This window comes from Mixophyes fleayi, chromosome 2 (genome assembly GCF_038048845.1).
Source record: "Mixophyes fleayi isolate aMixFle1 chromosome 2, aMixFle1.hap1, whole genome shotgun sequence".
Classification (NCBI taxonomy): domain Eukaryota; kingdom Metazoa; phylum Chordata; class Amphibia; order Anura; family Limnodynastidae; genus Mixophyes; species Mixophyes fleayi.
Genome location: NC_134403.1, coordinates 213292868 through 213308978, shown reverse-complemented (window position 1 = coordinate 213308978; position 16111 = coordinate 213292868). Strand labels below are relative to the sequence as shown.

The window sequence follows — 16111 nt, the reverse complement described above, 5'->3', positions numbered from 1 at the left end:
CTGCTTAATGTAGCTGCTTATGGTCCATTAATGCAGTTAACTATTAATATGTTTAATTAAATATAAATTATACTTTGTCAAAGCATATTGCACATATGCAACAACAGCTTCAAGGCTTTAAAAAATGCTAATAAAGGAAGAAACCTGTAAACCACTTTAAACAAAGCAGCAAAAAAACAAGGCACTGTTCAGGCAAAATAAAAACAATTATAGCATTACATTTTAAGGAAAAATAATTATCAATCTCTCTGCCTCGAATATTGATTTAATATAAACTGTGTAGCAGGAAGGACAGAAATTAACACTTGCTAATGAATGATACTGAACACATGGACAAATGTGATGAATCCCACTGGACCATTGTTGATCAAATTAGTAGGCAGCAGTACTGTGCGACAGTAAATCAAAAATACTACCACCACAATTATCTAACCAAGCCTGAAATCCTGAGGGGAATACAAAAGCTCACAGCAACATGTCTTTCTGTACTCACCTGCCTAAGTATTTGGGCTGCCATGACATGACTGCAATCAAAGATAATACGGAACTCTCTTCCTCTCTTCATCTCTTTCAGGAGGGGACGGGCATCTTCAGATTCTGGAGGAAGCTGACGAATTTTTAACCGGATGTTATATCTGGCTGGTGCCATGATGAGCTCCTGCAAACGGATAAGACCTACAGCAACAAGAAGTCATGAGTTATAAATTGTGTGAAGCTTCTGATCATCTTAGTTTGTCTATCATGTATATTTTACACATAGGGGTAGAGCACCTGATAGGGTAGATTTAAACTAGATTATTTCACCAATATTTTTTTTCAATAATTTCGTATTTCGAAATGTGCTCTCTTTAAAAAAAATGTTTTTAATTTTATTGACTAATGAGCACAAAATATATAATATTAGTTCAGTTGAAACATTTTTATTTCTAATTGAAAGTATAACCAGTACTAAATAGATCATTTACAAAGCACAGCACATTACTATATATGGCACATGCTACAGTTTCTTGTGTGATCAGACACTACTTCTGCCATTAAGGTGATGTTGTGTGCAAAATAAACGTGATTGTGAACATACACTGAAATAGACAATTTCACGGAAGTCACTACATGTTTAGAATTTAAAGCTAGAAACAGGGTTAGTTTCTGTGACTTATCCAGTGGGCTTGGTAGGCCAGTGTTCTGTACTGGAAACTTGCCTAAGATACACTTGGTTTCAGTTTGCAGAAATACATTAAAATACTCATGTAATTAATAAATTTTAATGAAAAAAAAAAATCTACTGCTGTATTTCCCTAATCCTATTAGCGGGGAGTAGATGGGACAAAGGTAGGTTGTGCTTAGATACAACATTGCTCAAAAACTTCTGAGCTGCGCACATTGAACAAACAAAGAACAGTGCTAGATTGTTGCTTCAGGCAAGCTCACACATAGGCAACATAGACAGTATACAAATTTGTGCACTCTAACTACACACTCATTTCAAGCATAAGAGATTTATGGCTATTTTTGCCTTCAGCGACTTGCATCTTTAGAACTGCATAGTTTTAAAGTAGTAAAATGCAAACTGAAATCTCTGGGGCATTTCTTCCTTGTTAAGGAGTTTTGATTAAGTCACTATTTGGACACTTAGAAGAAGTTTTTAATCATATTGATTTGATTAGTGAGATTATATGATGATAAACATACCCAATAGATACTTAAATATCAGTAAAATATTGTACTGTCCTAGGTGAAAAATGCCCTAACTCTTTAATATGATTTTGTTATTAGGTCTTCTTGGTACTGATAAGTTTTTTAATCCCCCGAATATTTGCAAATATTACCTACTGTTGGAGCCATCATACCTGTGCTGTCATCATAGACCACTGTTGCTGACCTCCACTTCAAAAACTGTACAAGATCCAGGATTGCGTGGCTGAGAGAGGCATAGTCTGGATACAAGTTTACATAGAATGAGTCTCTGTTATCTAGAGGGTGGTGCTTCCATCGGACCTGAATATGTGGAACTTCCAATGCGTTGCAAATAGACTGGACGGCGTTGGATGAGGAGCTGTGAGATGGCCCAAAAATAGCAACCACTCCAAGGGCCAGCTGGTCACAAGCTGCAACAAAGAGACATTCTTTCTTACAATGCAGTTTAAACATTTAGGGCGTGATGATGAGATGGACGCATTTGCTTTTAAAAAAGCAGGTGCAAATGTGCCTGCGCAAAACACGTGAGTATGTATAAAGCATGATGATACGCCGGTAAGTGTATCATCATACTATTGATGAACAAGTCATCATGATGTATATATAGCATTGGTGTGCCAATCTAACCCCTCTGCACTGAAGAAAACCCAGCACTATTACTCACAGCACCTGGTGCAGGGGGAAAAACAGCCTGGGTTCCCCCCAGAAAAAAATGCTACCAGCACTAGGCTATGACATAGTGGGCTGGTAACATTATAATAGGGAAACCCGCATGGAGACCCCTGTCCTAATGTCACTCAGTCTTTGCCTGTTCACTGAACTCCATTGATATAATGTACAGTAGTTAATTCCAGTAAGTGGTGGAATCTCAAGTGGGATCTTGCTACTACTAACATACAGAAAGCAGCTTTCCCAGGCTCTGGCCAATCAGAATGAAGCTGTTCAGTGGAGATTAGAAGCTGACAGAGCAAAAGGCCACATGTTATCATCGCTCCACAGTTTTTAATTTTTTTAGCAGGAAGCAAGAAAATCCCCCAGAAATTAGATGAGCAATAAAAGGGAAGAGAGGCTGTGTGAGGTGTTTTTATTTGTAATAAAGTATTTTTCCACAATGTATATATGTTAATTTTACAGTATTTTTTACAGGTGCACTGCAGGTCCCAGTGGACCCTGAATGCCAAAGCATGCTGGTGTTTGTAGTTCTACAAGTGCCAACATGCTCTGACCTACATGCCGACAGTTGTAGTTATACAAATGCCAGCATACCCAAACAGTTTAGGAATGCCAGGGCTTGCTGGGACCTTTAGTGCGACAGCAAAAAAATTTTATCTACATTTTAGCAGATACTACCCAACGCCCACCAGCAAGGGGTATTGGGGGGGAGACAAGAAAACTTGGACTGTTTTCTTCTAGATAATTCAGCCCTGTAATGAACATGTGCCATTATGACAGGGGGACCCCACGCTGTAGGTTTCCCTGTTATAGCCATGTCTGTCACAAAAGGACTGTTTGTCTCCCCGATTTGGACTTTACCGGCCTAGGCTATGAGCATTCATGCTGGGATCATTTTTTTTTTTTTTGGGGGGGGGGGGGTTAAAGGGGATTTAATCTTTTTTTTTTTTTTTTACACATTGGAAAGAGCTGAGCTTATCATCATCATGAGCACTTATCTTTACAAGAAGCCTCAGGCATCCACAAAAAGAGACGGCTACTGGCAGGCGTATCTGCATGCCAGCATTAATTTCAATTATGTGCACAAGCTCTTACTGTACTCGGTCTGTATTTGCACATCCCTTCACTCCTCTGTTCCGCCATTACAGTCATAAGTAGGCAATTACCAGATGAAACCAACTCTGCATACAGTGCAATGCAAGTTAACGTATTGTATGCTAATCAGAAGGGGTGTTCACCCAATTTAGCATCAGACCTTTAAACTATTTCAGCTCAAACAGAGATATTTCTGTAGGATTAAAATATCACATCCCATTTAATACCACAGGTTATATGGACTTATAGGGGCTCCTGAAAATGTTTAAACTGCAATAATTTCTTGAAATTGCACAAAGAGCATTCAAAGCTGTAACTTAATTGTGATGTTCTCATATAAAAGGTGCCAGGTCACATAAAAAATAATTACCTATGACACTGAACTTCCAATGGTCTTTTGGGCTTTTTACAAACCGAAGCCAGATTGTCATTCCAATATGATCCTGCTGTTATCAATTAAGTGTAATTAAGTGTAAATAAACAATAATAAACAATCATCTCAACACTGAATGGTGTATCGTTAATTTATAAACCTCTTTTGCTATTTGGCTGCTAAAAAGAATATAGGTAATGATGCATCTGTTTTTTGGCTCACTCAACATTGTACAATGGAAAAAAAATTTAAACTTTTTTTTGTTCTAAAAAAATGATTGTGCTACTTACCTAAAAAATCTGACCAATACAACTCAATAATTTTTAACCATGTAAAACCTATGACAATATGCACACACATTTGCCCATTACCACCTCTTAAAATTAGTTTTACCAATGGCTGTACCAGCTGTGATAGCCAATTCTTCAATTCGCCAATTTCAGTTCAGTGTCTTCGCAATATACTCTTAAATACAGCACAGTTCCATATCAGTATCCTTATCTTAAATGTTAAACTGTCCCACTGTGTCTCTCTCTCTGGTTTTAACTACAAATCGTTCCAAAACAACAAATATAAACCCCTACTTTAACAGGTTAAGGTAAATAATTTGTACAGATGGTAACACACATTAGCCCAGTAGTCAAATTCATACATTCATTTTATACTTAGTATAAATGCAATTTCTACAATTGATAAATAGTGTAAATAGAAACTTGGACAATGAAAAAATAAGCCAGGCTTAGCAAATAGCAATATTTGAAATGATTTTGTAGCCAAAATGAGTTTATCTTTTTCATGTGATTCTCATTTCCATAGACAAGGAACAATTAAAGCATACAGAAAATTCACTATTCACTGAGTGGGTGTGACATTGTGTCATTGCACAATGACACAAAGGTTATGCACCCCACCTGGGAATACATGGCTTGCTTGAATACTAACGGGCAGGATTTCTTATTCAGGTACAAAAACGTGCCTCCCGCCAACCCCTGTGGGCTCAATTAGACAGCACAAAGTGCTGTCCTTCTAATCTGTAGATATATTTTACACAGGATCACAAACATCACATAGACCACCAATTGTGACCATTTGTTTTCTGCGTTCCAGAAAAAAGGTCCTATAGCCCAAAGCAAAAAATTAGAAAGTTTTTATTTTACAAGCTGATATAAAACAAAATTAGAGTTAACAAGTGCTTGGTGTACTTCTAGTTTACACCACATTTGTATTGTGCACCAGTTTTTCTTATATGCCACCTTTAAGATAAGTCTCCACAAAATACTGCTTTCCCAGTCTTATGTCAACTTTCACAACATTACAATGGGTTTCAGAATGGGTTTTCTGGGTGAAAGACCTCTTAAAAATGTCAGTTTTCTAATTTATTAATGACCCTGCTGAATACTTTGCCTACTAATAGAGAGATTGAGCAATGTGTTTGCTCAATAAGTGCTTCTTCATTTTAGAAAAATCACCTAAATTTGCTCACGCATTCATAAATCATGAGCTTTAACATGAATCATATTTTAAAAAAAACTAAGACAGTAGGCTCAGAACCCCCATACTGTCACTTCCTCAGGAGTCCAAATTATTTCTATGCTAGTGAACTTGCAATTACTACTCCGCTAATGTGCACAGGAAGCAATGTTACAGCAAAACTCATCATCAGACTAATCTGTTATCAGGCTGCTACTTTGCCTGTATCTCAGTCATATAGCAGTGACTGTGATAGAATGACTTTGAGATGCCCCCCAACTCACATAATTGACTCCTTTACAATTTCTATCTGTAACTATATATTGTCTTATAAATCACACAGATTGTTTTTGTAAAATGTTTGCATTCTGCACCATCTTTGGCAACCTTGTTTGCACTTGTTCTATGTTTATGTATGATTTGTTTGTATGTTTTATATGTTTTATGTTTTGTACCAAGTGTTCAAGAGCTGCAGAGTTTTGTAGCACCTAACAAATAAACAATGATGATTCAGGAGATTACTTGAACTAACACAGGTAGAAAATTCATGTCAATCAAATATTGCAGCAGAACGCCATTTAGCAAATGTGAGAAGTTCCTGCGGTAAAATCTTTGATTTACGCTTTTGGTTTACCAGTCCTCAGAATAACCATTCTGCACTGTATTTTATACATTTGCATTTCATTTAATTTAAAAGTTGGTAAAATGACAGTCAATTCATTGTGCTCTATGATGGGGGTTGAATGCTGAGCGGAACAAAAATGTAGGAATTCAGTGTGGAACAAATAAGGCCAAATACTATTGGACAAACAGTCAAATGGGGAACAAGGCAAATTTTCCACTCAACAGTTTTGAAATTTTCTCTCCTCTCTTTACATATATACTGCTTTAAATCGCACTTGACTTTTTATAAGTACAGTTCTGTGCTTGCCTAGGAAATGGCTAAATGCCTATATTGCCTAAATGCCTAAGTACGTGGAGGGAAGGCCAGAAACCAGATGGAGTGAGAAAGGCATTGCAGTTGACTAAAATGACACATTTGGGTAATTAGTTTCAAGTACAGTTAAATTTTATTTTGGCTATATCAATGATTACATTTAAAAGTAACAGTCCTGATACGTCCATATAGGTGCCTTTTTTTTGCAGCATATTGATTTCCTCGGAATGTTGACAGAAAACATAATACAAAACAAACAGGATGATCGCTAAGCAACTCCTTTTATATAACTTTGAAAGCTGCTTAAAAGGTAATTAGTAACAAAATTCCTGGTGCAGCATGGTTAAAGATAGAGCTTTTTTAAAAATACGTTTTAGTAGATTTTATATATGGTGCTCCAAAATATGGAACAACTCATTATTGGAGGGAATACCCAAGATTTCTGAATAAGGGATGCTCAAAAGACAAGGGAGTATATATACTAAACTGCGGGTTTGAAAAAGTGCAGATGTTGCCTATAGCAACCAACCAGATTCTAGCTGTCATTTTGTAGACTGTACTAAATAAATGATAACTAGAATCTGATTGGTTGCTATAGGCATCTTCTCAACTATTTCAAACCCACAGTTTGGTAATTATACTTCAAGAGGTTAGTTTGAACACACGACAGTTCCGCTCAGTAAGATCGGGACTTCACTCGAGCAGGAATTACATCTTTGTATAGTCTCAAAATATTCATATGCTATGTATAGGCATTGAATACCACATATTTTGGAGAAGGACGCATTCAATAGAAAGTTAACGTATATTTAGCACTGTCTAACATTAATGAATTCAAATAAAAAATGCAGCCTCTGTCCAATACTTTGTCCAATAGTTTATGTTGCAAAAAATGATATGCTGTAATTTTAATTTTCAGTTTTTTTAAAGGTTGATTTTGGACTTAACAGTGAGTTAGACTTTTCTGTCAGCAGTGAGTCATATCAAATAAACTCAGTGTGCACAACATATATCTAAATTTATAGTCATGGCTCCAAAACTGTGCTATGAAAGATATGCAGCCTATGATTTACTAAGGTCCGTTAAGGGTTATTTCAGCCAGAGGAAGAAGAAGATCAATTTTTATCGCTTTAGTGCTGCCCACAATGAGCACTAGGCCTATAAATTACCTGGAAACTGACCGAACAAGTAGGTAATAACCTGACTATTGAGCACATCTGGGTTTTGTGTAAGGCACAAAATAAATCTGCAAGGATAACAGCATGACCAAGTTGTGACCTACAATACAAATCAGTTACAGTTTGTCTTTTGATTAGAAGAAAAAACTCACATCATCAGGTATTAAAACAGTGATGAATCATCTACTTATAGTAGAATCCCACCCTCTGAAAAGCATAATGATTGTAGTAATCCTTTTGCAGTTTATGGATATGCCCAATAATTTATAGTTGTGTGTCCTTTGGCAACACTCAGGGGACAGTTTTGCTCACTGGGGAAGAGATGTGCTAGCAAAGTATAAAGTCTCAGTTCATTCCAGTTCCTTATTTAGTTAACATCTTGCAGTTAACTAGACAAAGAGTACTTTCACAATACATGAGATAGAGTGGAACAAATAAAGTTTCTCACAATAATGATATTTCATCAAGCAAGGATTAATTAATGTTTGGCTGTGCTATTATTCGAGAAAGATGTCTGGTGTATTGTGTTACAGTAGTTCTAAGTATTATAAGAAACCTCAATGGAAATATCAGGTCTGTTGAATACCTGTGAGCACAGAAATGTAATTGTTTTCATGTATGCCCAGCAGATGACCTTATCAATAAAACTACAGAAGTTAACAAATAAAAGATAAAATTAACTGGTAATTTCTTGGTATGCTAATAAAAATTAGGTAAAGTTAAAGGCAAAACTAGCAATCATCAGATCTAGATGTAATAATTTAGTCAGTGGGAGTTGATGCTACCTGAGGCATTGTGTGTGAAAACAGTTGTGGCTCAAAATATTGGCACACATTTTTTCTAATAATGCACCATTTCACTATTTCATCCAGAATATTGTTGAAATTAAAACATATTTTGATATCAACATGTGTATTTCTTTGATTGCAGTGGAATGGAAAACAATTAGCAAGACTATTTGCTGGGCCTGATTCATCTAGGGACCCATACTGAGCGCAATGTGCCCTTGTTTTAAAATGCACATAATTCGGGTACACATACGCCCAAATTCATCAAGTAGCAGATCTGAAGATTCATGTGGTTATGAATACGGGTGTAGACCTGCTCTGCTCTACTAGACAAGACAATGCAGGATACATCCAAACCCTATGTGGAATATACATTTTCAAAAGAATGCACAAAAAAACAACAACTATTCAATTAATGTTGTGTTAATATGTGAATAATATAGCCATCAATGACAAAGCATTACAAATAAAATGTGTTTTCCCCCCCCCATTTATTAGGATGTTATGAATATCTACTGTACACAAAATAAATTTCTACAGTTGATACTGATTACATATTGTTGTTATAGAATGCATACACAGCCGTCGCCATTAGTAAGCGGCACTTAGACTAGCCCTCTTCCTGGAGCAAGCGATACGGCTGAAAAACTAGTAGCTGAAAGATGCGCAGAGCATTATTATTATTATTATCATTTATTTGTTAGGCGCCACAAGATTTCCGCAGCGCCGTACACAAAGCAAACAGTAGACTATACAGGGTATAACAGTACAGAACAATAAACAAAAATACCAATGCTTCAGAAACTCCAGTTAGGTCAATGCAGTAGAGGCGGAGTAGAAGAACAGGTGTGGAGACAAGAGGGAAGAAGGCCCTGCTCATTCGAGCTTACATCCTAAGGGTGGGTGAACGAAACAGACACAATTGGAGGAAGTTGAAGTGTGGGGAGAGGGACCGGGAGGAGAGAGGGTAGAACGTTTGGAGGAGATGCAGGTTGGGTAGAAGGTTGGTAGGCTTTAAGGAACAGGTGAGTTTTGAGTGCTCGTTTGAAGGAGCACAGATTAGGAGAGAGACGGATTGAGCGAGGGAGGTCGTTCCAGTGGAGGGGGGTGGCACGGGAGAAGTCTTGGATTCTGGAGTGGGAAGTGGTGATAAGAGTGGAGGAGAGGCGGCGGTCATTAGCTGAGCGTAGGGAGCGGGCAGGAGTGTGAATGGAGATGAGGTTAGAGATGTAAGGGGCCGTAGACTGAGAGAGAGCCTGGTACGTGGTGGTAAGGAGTTTGAAAAGGATTCTGTAGGGGAAAGGGAGCCAGTGTAAGGCAAGGCAGAGAGGGGAGGCAGAAGAGGAGCGGCGTGAAAGGAAGATGAGTCTTGCAGCCGCATTGAGTATAGAGCGGAGGGGTGCGAGGTGGGAGTGGGGGAGGCCAGTAAGGAGGATGTTGCAGTAATCAAGGCGGGAGATGATGAGTGCGTGTATGATAGTTTTGATGGCTTCCTGAGAGAGGAAGGGACGGATGCGGGCAATGTTGCGGAGTTGGAAGCGACAGGCTTGGGCGAGGGATTGAATGTGGGGGGCAAAAGAGAGAGAGGAGTCAAGAGTGACCCCAAGGCAGTGGAGTTGGCCGACAGAGGAGATGGTGGAGTTGTTAACAACGATAGAGAGGTCATGGTGGGAAGGGAGTCGAGGTGGGGGAAAGACAATGAGTTCAGTTTTAGAGATGTTAATTGCATGAATCGGACAATGCTGTGTGCGCTCGTAATTGGCATGCTATTACCGTACACTGACTACGGGCAAAACCCCCTTCCCTGTCCCGTTCCTTCCTGGAAATCATAGGCTGTAGTAAGTGTCCTTTATGCTCAATAAATGTTGCTGCGTTTTGTGATGTTTTGCCCTTTTCTGGGCATGCGCAGAGCAATATTGCGGGACATAGGCACAAAATCATCGTTTACGTCCCTTGATGAATCGGGCCCACTCAGCCTAAGTTTATTGCACACATTAAATCTTAAACGCCCAGGAAAAAATAATTGGTACTTTTAGAAGTACTTAGGAATAATTAGATTTCAATCAGGTGATTCTCCTTCACTTTGGAACTGAACTTGCCTGTGGTTTGTAGTAGGTGCCTGTAATATAGAAATAACCTATTAAACAAGCTTAGAGAAAGGGACTCATTTGTCTGATATGTGTATTGCAATGAGCATGGAGAATAGAAAGAAAGCCAGATAATTCTCTAAGGAGCTCTGACAGAAATTTGTAGGCAAGTATGAACAATCTCAAGGCTACAATCAATCTCAAGAGAGCATGATGTTCTAGTTTCCACCGTACGTAATGTTATTCGGACATTTATATCCTATGGCACTGTAGCCAACTTCCCTGGATGTGGTCGCAAGAGAAAACTTGACCAAAGATTGCTGTGCAGGATTATTTGAACGGTGGAGTAATCACCTCAATTAACTGCCAAATAGAATCAAGCTGACCTTCAGAAACAGGTAAGAACATTTCAACTCACACCATCTGTCGCCAACTCAATGAAAGAGGATTATTTGGTAGGGGGTCCAGGAGGGCCTCACTCCTGAGAGAGGGACTGATTGAAGTTTGCCACACACCTGAACACATGTGAGGAATTGATGGGTTAATTTGACACGACCATCATTGTGCTTCGTTTCTCAGAAAACGTGGACTGTCTTCAGTATACTTTGTAGCTCTGTTGTCCCCCAAATCTTCCAGCTCCCCAGTTATGTCTTTAGCCCATACAGTTATGATATATTAATGTGTATATATACACTGTGTACTAATGTTAAATTCAACAAATTGTCTGTTAAAGAGTGTAGCCATCATGGGTAAGAATAATCATCTGCAGACTAGCAAGGAAAGGGACATCCCTGAAACAATACCCCCTGATAATTAAATCATTATAATTTACACAACTGTGTTTTAGATCCAGAGCAATGTTCTTGCTACTTAAATCACTATTGATTAGATGTGTTTTAGGAGATCCTTTGTATAAACCTGGAATCTGCAGACTGTGAGGATACCGTACTGGGAGGGGTCTGACACAAAGAGGGACAGTGTGGCTGAATCACTTATAAATAACTTATTTGTGGCTGGAAATAATTTATTGTACAAATGTATTTCCATTAGGGGTGCAGGCACCATTGTATATAATTGCAAATGCACTTATTGTGTTACATTGGGTTGTGTTTTGTATGGAAGTGTTATTATTTGGGTTTGTAACTTCTCTAGAGGAAATCTGTTTGCTGATAGCAGGAAATGCTAAGTAAGTATTTTTATGTGAAGTGACAAAAACCTGTTTAGCCTGTATACCCAGCAGGGGGCCGCTGCCTTTCTGTATAGCGTGACTGCATCTCAGATAATGCAAGCATCAAGTATTAGCACATAACAGAGTAGTGTAAATATTGTTATATTTGCATTGTATGTAAATACATGTTTGGAAAAACATATTGTATACTGATACTAAAAATAGCTCAGATGTTGCGGAACCATCTCGGATCAGGGAGTTGGCGTACCCCCTGCCAGGAGTTATGTCAGAAATGTATAAATGTGAACTGTTTGATCATGTAATGTATCATTCTTGTACCACCTATACTTTGGAAAGATCACTAGTACCAAAGACTGTGTGAACTGTCCTTGTTAGGGCTACTTGAGCTAATAAACCATCTTTTGCTTCAAGAACCTGCTTTGACGACTACTTACCCTGCTGTAAATTCCTGTGACTTACAGATTAGACCCAAATCTAATCTGCTCTCCTGTTGATCTGAGGTGGGCCCAATATTCCAGTGCCAATCTTTTGCTCGCTACCTGCAGCTCTTGCCAGTGTGATAGGCCAGGGAAGAACAGCAACCCTGATCTGAAGGCAAGAGGTCAGGTATACCATCCTAGGTGTACCAGCAAAGGGGTACTCTAGCAACGAGTATTACCAAGAAGGAAGCGGTTCTAGGTGCCACCCCTAAGTGCCTAGTGGTGGCAGCAGACTCCTCCTATTGCGATAGGAGGGTCATATTTGGTATAAAGAAAGGGGACGTGGCAAAGTAAGCCCAGGTGGTCGCCAGCAGCAACAGACAGGGTGGAAAAGGCAGAACATCTTGTCCCAGGCAGCATCTGCGATATGTCTAAGCAGGTTTAATCCAGGGAGAATACTAGAGTTAACATTCCTATTGCTTAAGTCCCTTTGTGTGAGATCCAGGAAGTTGCTAATTTTATCTACATTGATTCAGCTCCTCTTGTGAGACCCATTTAGGGAACCTGAAATCCTCAAACATTGTGAAGATGCAGTTGCAGTGGTGGAGATTGAATTGGAAACTATATAAAGTCCACATGCTGCTGAATCAGAGACAACTCTGCAACTTGGAAAAACTATGTTTCAGGGTTGGCATGTGGTTACTGCTCCAGCTGGACTGACCTGGAGTATTATAGAAGGAGAGCGAGGATCGGAGAGTCCTCGTATTCTGGATATCTAGGGCTCTGTGTGCTCACAAAAGTTGAGTGACCATAAAAAAGGACCAAAGCCTCAATGGCAGCATCTGGAAAAAAGCCTCTGCAGTTTAGAGGCAAGCCTGGATTGGACACCCCATGATGGCTATTAGAATATAGGTATTGTGTTACATTTGTACCCTTTTTGTAATGTATGTACTATCTGTTTTAGCATAACGTTGTTATCCATTTCTTCAAACAGCTATAATTGCTGTATTTTTTTGTATTACTAAACCGAATGCATATTTTTATCCAGATATTTGCCTGGGTGTGAAAGTATGATCCCACAGCCACAGTAATGGGTGTAATGAGCCAATGGGTGCCATGGTATAATGACAACAAGCCAAATTCCTTCTGGGAGAATGTGCTGTGGAGAGAGGAGACCAAATTAGAGATTTTTGGTAAATCATATCCTCCCTATATTTCAGAAAGCAAAAGTAAGCTTTCAAAGAAAAGAACACCTTCCCAATAGTCAAACATGTTGGTGCTTCAGTTACATTCAATGTTTTAGGGTTGTTCTGCTATATCTGGCACTGGGTGCCTTGATCATATGCATGACATCATGAAATCTGGAGATTACCAGGCTATTTTGGAGTGCAGTTTGAACCCAGTGTCACAAAGCTGGGTTTCCGTTGAAGGGTCTTTCAGCAGTAAAATGACCCCAAACACATTTCAAAAGGCACACAGGAACGGATGAAGACAAGATGCTGAACTGTTCTGTACTGAATTGGCAAGAGGAAACAGTAGTTGGGAGAAAGCACCCTCACAAACAATGTGTGAGAACTGGAACAGTTTGCACAAAACAGAGAAAGAATTGTGGAAACCTAATATTGTTGTTAATTTCAATTTATGTTTACAGTTATTTGAAAAAAGCGCCAATATTTTTGGCCACACACACACATAGATATATATATTAATATGCAGAAGATAACAAAGTGGGGGTGTATATGGTGGTATGCCATACCGCCATTTCTACTGCCTTCACTGTAAAATTATAACATTCCATTTACTTATTCCCATTATTCCCATTCCCATTATTTCCATTTACTTATTCCCTTATTTCCATCTACTGGACTGAGGACTTTTAATTTGTCACCCGTTTCTTTCAGTTTAATGTACTTTTTAATCCTTGGCCCTGTCTAAGTATATACACCACAGCATTGGTGTATTACATGTATTATTTCATGTTATCAGGTACCTTTTTGTCTTGCTATTACCTGCAATATTGTATGTATTAGAAATATAAAGAATATTGCCATATTGTGTGAAAATAAATTGACAGCAGAAGTCATTTCGCATGTGTTAGCTAAGGTAATTACGATGTGTCTCAAAGGTCCATTGTTCTGAGGCGTGGCTTAGATTTGGTTTGTAATCAGAAGAATGTCTCAATATTGTATCGAAATGTAACATCTCTGTGGAAAAGCACTTCAGGTGTTAAATCCCCCCTCCACAGGGAACACTCAGAAATTGAGTAAATTAAGCTACCATTGTTCCTTCTTTTTACTCCCTATTGTCCACTAGTGAGCTTTACAGACAGCCAGGAGCCGGACCCAGCAGGGTCACCTGAGGGAAGACCACTGGGGAAGATAGTGTGAGGAGCCTACCAATCGAGATCTTTTGCAACTCCCGCGGGCAGACAGTTCCAAAGTGGGATTATGAGGTGATAAAAGAGGCTACCCTGGGAGCTGGATTCGAGGGTGTGACTGACTTTGGCCAAGAGGTGATGCTCTGCCTGAGATGTGCTGTGGAACATATCTCACTGGATTTATTTGAACTGATTTACTCACTTGCTGGACCTGCTATTGTTAAGGGGGCCGTGCTGTATTTAGTCCTGTTCTGCAGAATAAATTATCCTTCTATTTTTCATATAACACAGTGCCTGAGTGATTTGGGAACAACGTATCTTCACACCGCCACTTCTAAATTTCCAGAGGATTTAAGTCAGAGCTTGGTAAATCCCATATTATATGGCATCAGCTGTATGGCAATATAGATGCGGCAAAACGTCATTGTTACATTGTTGGATCTCGCGAGTTTGGATTATATAAGTACCGCCCTCCACGATGATCCAGCGCCATTTCACAGAGGGACACAGAAGGAGTAGCACAGTTCTTGGCGGTCTCTAGTGCAATTGGACAGCGTCATAGGTAAAAAAGAAAGAGGAGGGTAGCAGTGTTCTTCAAAGTCTCCAGTGACATTTAGGAGAGCTCTATTTCTCAATTGAAATAGAAATAATAGGTATGGCAGTCATGATTTTCTAAATCTGCAGTCTTTCTTTGAAAGTGTATGAAAATAATATTGTGATCCGTGAGGTGGTCAATATTCATTGCAAATGACTTGAAATTATTGTTATTGAGGTTAATAATAATGTAGGGGGAAAAAAAGCAAAAATATGTGATTTTAGCAAAAAAAAAATATAGATTTTAGAAAAAAAAAAAAAAAAAAATCGGTATCCAAAACCAAAACACGCAAATGCGGTTTTGCCAAAACCAAACCAAAGCACAAAGTTAATCCAGATCCAAAACCAAAACCAAAGCCAGAACACAGGGGGTCAGTGAACATCTCTAGATTCCTTGCAGCTTTCTTGGTTACATCTTATTGAGATATCCATGGAATGTAAGGAGCTTTCAAATATTTATATGATCTCATTGTTGAAAGGTACCAATCAGGAGAGGGGTATACAATAGAGTTGCTTGAGCTCGGTTTTCCAAAAACCGTGCCCACTCAAACATTGCAGATCCGAGTACTGAGCTGGCTAGGCACGGTACTTTTGCGTGCCCTTGGAACTGAAAACGAGGCAAAACTTCATAATTGTGTCATGTAATATTGCAAGTTATATATTTATATGTACATTATATATATATATATATATATATATATATATATATACACATACATACACACACACACATCATCATCATTTATTTATTTATATAGCACCACTAATTCAACAGCACTGTACAGAGAGCTCATTCACATCAGTCTCTGCCCCATTGGAGCTTACAGTCTAAATTCCCTAACATACACACACAGACAGACAGACAGAGAGACTAGGGTCCATTTTGATAGCAGTCAATTAACCTACCAGTATGTTTTTGGTGTGTGGGAGAATACCGGAGCATTTAGAAGAAACCCACGCAAACACGGGGAGAACATACAGACTCCTCACAAATAAGGCCATGGTCGAGAATTGAACTCATGACCCCAGCGCTGTGAGTCAGAAGTGCTAACCACTTAGCCACTGTACTGCCCACGTTCACAGTGCACACTGAGATAACTCTGTAAAGTATCTGTTGTGTAATAAGCTTAGTTGAAACAAATGGTACTGTGCTGTATTCGCAATATTTTTAAATCTTCTCACTGTCTCCTTCTTGCACTAGCAGCCTTTAAGCCACGCTTCTTCCCCTTTCCAACCC

At 38.9% G+C, this 16111-nt stretch overlaps 1 protein-coding gene across 1 annotated transcript in view; it reads right to left on the bottom strand.

Moving 5' to 3' along the window:
• GRIK3 (glutamate ionotropic receptor kainate type subunit 3) overlaps window positions 1-16111 on the bottom strand; it is a 496181-nt gene that overhangs the window by 235388 nt on the left and 244682 nt on the right. Inside the window, exons 3-4 of the mRNA XM_075195435.1 lie at window positions 1848-2105; window positions 494-675 (exon numbers count right to left, since the gene is read on the bottom strand). Coding sequence (XP_075051536.1) covers window positions 494-675; window positions 1848-2105 — 440 coding nt within the window. The remainder of the gene's footprint in view (window positions 1-493; window positions 676-1847; window positions 2106-16111) is intronic.